This window comes from Octopus bimaculoides, chromosome 4, assembly GCF_001194135.2.
Source record: "Octopus bimaculoides isolate UCB-OBI-ISO-001 chromosome 4, ASM119413v2, whole genome shotgun sequence".
In the NCBI taxonomy this organism is placed as follows: domain Eukaryota; kingdom Metazoa; phylum Mollusca; class Cephalopoda; order Octopoda; family Octopodidae; genus Octopus; species Octopus bimaculoides.
The window spans coordinates 121,162,856-121,165,721 of NC_068984.1; the positions used below are offsets into that span (position 1 = coordinate 121,162,856).

General features: G+C 33.5%; 1 protein-coding gene across 2 annotated transcripts in view; it reads left to right on the top strand.

Moving 5' to 3' along the window:
- The window catches only part of LOC106868129 (contactin), a 76,701-nt gene that overhangs the window by 48,304 nt on the left and 25,531 nt on the right, over nucleotides 1-2,866 (top strand). For both annotated transcript variants that reach the window (XM_052967403.1, XM_014913259.2), the window contains one exon: nucleotides 2,560-2,723. In XM_052967403.1, the coding sequence (XP_052823363.1) occupies nucleotides 2,560-2,723 (164 nt within the window). The remainder of the gene's footprint in view (nucleotides 1-2,559; nucleotides 2,724-2,866) is intronic.

The following is a 2,866-nucleotide window of genomic DNA, read 5'->3' on the forward strand; positions in this document are numbered from 1 at the left end:
TATATATATATATATATATATATGGGAATCTAAATTGATGATGACAACAAAAGCCGTTATGACAACGACGACAAGACCAGAAAACGAGAAGGAGAAGGATATTCAAGTAGAAGACGCGGAAAGGGAAAGAAGAGCAAAAAGCGGAGGGAGGTGGAGGGGGAAAGAAATAGAGGAAATGGAAGAGATTGATTGTCACCTCCGATCAATTATGGCCTGGTGTCGAGTGGACACCTTTTCGCGTGATTAATTGAAACCTGTCAAGACAATGACAACAGGTACATGTTTCCATTTGAACTGTCACCATCACATTGTCCATTCTCGTTTGAGTTGGCAGGTACCAATGCCTTAGATTCAACGTTCGTCCTGGTTTTTAGAATGTCTATTGATTCTGCTGCTTTCAGCGATGTATAATTTATGTATGTTTTTGCTAACTTACAGTGTAGTATTCAAATTCTCCTGTGGACACAGGGAAAAAGCATTATGGAATCGTTTCTGTGCTATATATTCTGTCACTAAGCTGAGTACATGCACGCGCGCTTTTATGAGACAGCCAGTGTACACGAAAAATTACATTGCTGATATAAATTATTTGGATATTACTTCGGAAAAACGGAAACCCTAAGGCAATATGCGTCAAAATTTTTTGTACAAGAAATGTTTTTGTACACATAGTCTATCAAAACGGGTTACCTTTCATTTTTATCTTGGTCCTGATTCGAGCTGACGGTGATGATTATGTAGCAGTTACGTATAACATTAAATGTTGTTGCTGTTACTTGACCTTAGGTACACTCTAAATGAGTAGACTAAATTATCATATGGAAGTCAACTTTGCCTTGAAATCATTGTATTATGTGATTTTTACCTTGTTTAAAACAATAGGGTGAGATTTGAGAGAGATTTTGTTCTCATTTTTAGCTTGTCCATCGACCACATAGATGTGTTCGTACATACATTTGTTCGTAAATTAAATATATGTAACATATCTAGGTTTATGTCATTTTGTATTACAATAAATTCCTTCACATACATAACATGTGAACAAACGAGGACCTGCCTCCTCAATTAAGAAACTTCACATCTATATTCATCTAGAGTACGATCGGTCACTGGCCGACTGAGAGATTTGAAATACTTTATGTTATCTTAGTTGAAAAAAATCCACGGTTGGTCAAGTTTAGAAGTGTTTCAAATTTCTAATTCAAGAATTTATAACTTAAGTCTCATTACTTGTGCTTCGTTCGTTGTAACCTTAACTAATTCATTGAACTGTCAATAAATGCACTGCCACCTAACTGTGATTTTCTTCAGTCTGTATTAACAACTCAACACTATAAACGACAAGAGAATAGTACAACTCGTGAGTGTTTTGTTATTCTGCAGTGCTAGGTTCAGATCACCTTTTAGATGTTAGTTAGGGATACACTTTTTTTAATTCTTTACTTGTTTCAGTAACTGGATTGCAAACAAAGCTGGAGCAGCGTTCTGTGGTGTTAGTCGAATAAATCAACACCAGTATTTATTATAATGCACTCTTTGCCGAACTGATTAGTCAGTCACTAGTATGTGAAAAAAACTAATACCGGTTTTCAAGCGGTGGAGGCACAGACACAAGGACGCATACATACATACATACATATATACATACATATAATACACACATATACATACACATGCATATATACAAATACATACATTTTTCTACATACATATATATCTATCTTCTATATTATTGTGGAGAAAGCTGTTTATTAATTAGGTATGTAACAGTTACTAAACGTACTAAAAGAAAACAATTATGAAAGGCTTGACCGTCCGGAAATTTTATATGAATTTACGTTGCAAGAAATTTCCTATAATTTCGATTTCTGAATTTTATTGAATTTTTGAGCTCCAATTTTTCACAAATTCAAATACTCATTGCATTCAGGGCGGAGTAGATTTTAATGTTTAATAAATTTCAACAACATCAGCAGGGTATTTTTGCATGTATTTGAGTATATGTGCAATATTTAGAGTTAGTGCATGTACATATTTGCATGTTTTGTTTTATGTATGTCTTCTCATGCATATAACTGTACGAGTAGACATGCGCATATGTACTTAAATGATAAACGTCTGGAAAGTTTTACAAATTTTTACAATTCCAGTGATGACATGGATTTGTAGCCTTCGAATCAGCATTCTCCTATCAGGTTTTGAAAAACCCAAATTTTTCAAAATTGGTACTTAGGCAGTGTGTTGTATATCCCAGTATGTATGTATGTATGTATGTATGTATGTATGTATGTATGTATTACAAAAAATAATACTGATTACGTAAAAATGAAAGCTACAGGTGGTACGATAGCATTCAAATAGTTAGGGATCAAATATACTAACCTTCCCATTAAAACTATATTTCACCAATTGTACTTCGTTACCATAATATTATAATGTATTCGCAATTACCAAACATTTAGCCACACTGATCTATAAAAAGTATTTATATATTTGATCAAAGATTTCTTCATAAAATATTATTTTGTTTTTTTTTGTTTTGTTTTTTATGTATTTCAGAGGCATTAGTTATAACTGCAAAGCCGCAAAACACAGAAGTTAATGTAAACGAAACGGCAACTCTGCGTTGTGATGCGTCGTATAACCCCGATATAGATACAATACATGAATGGTTCTTCAATGACATCAAAATAGACTTTGAGAATAATCAACATTTCAGCTTGGTAATTTATTTTAACATAGTTATGACGTAATTGCTTCACTCCGCTTTTCTACAAAATGTCTGGTGTGAAAACCGGTCATATTGAATATTCTACAATCACGTGACCTCGTTTTTTTTTTATACAGTACGACGCAGCATGAACTA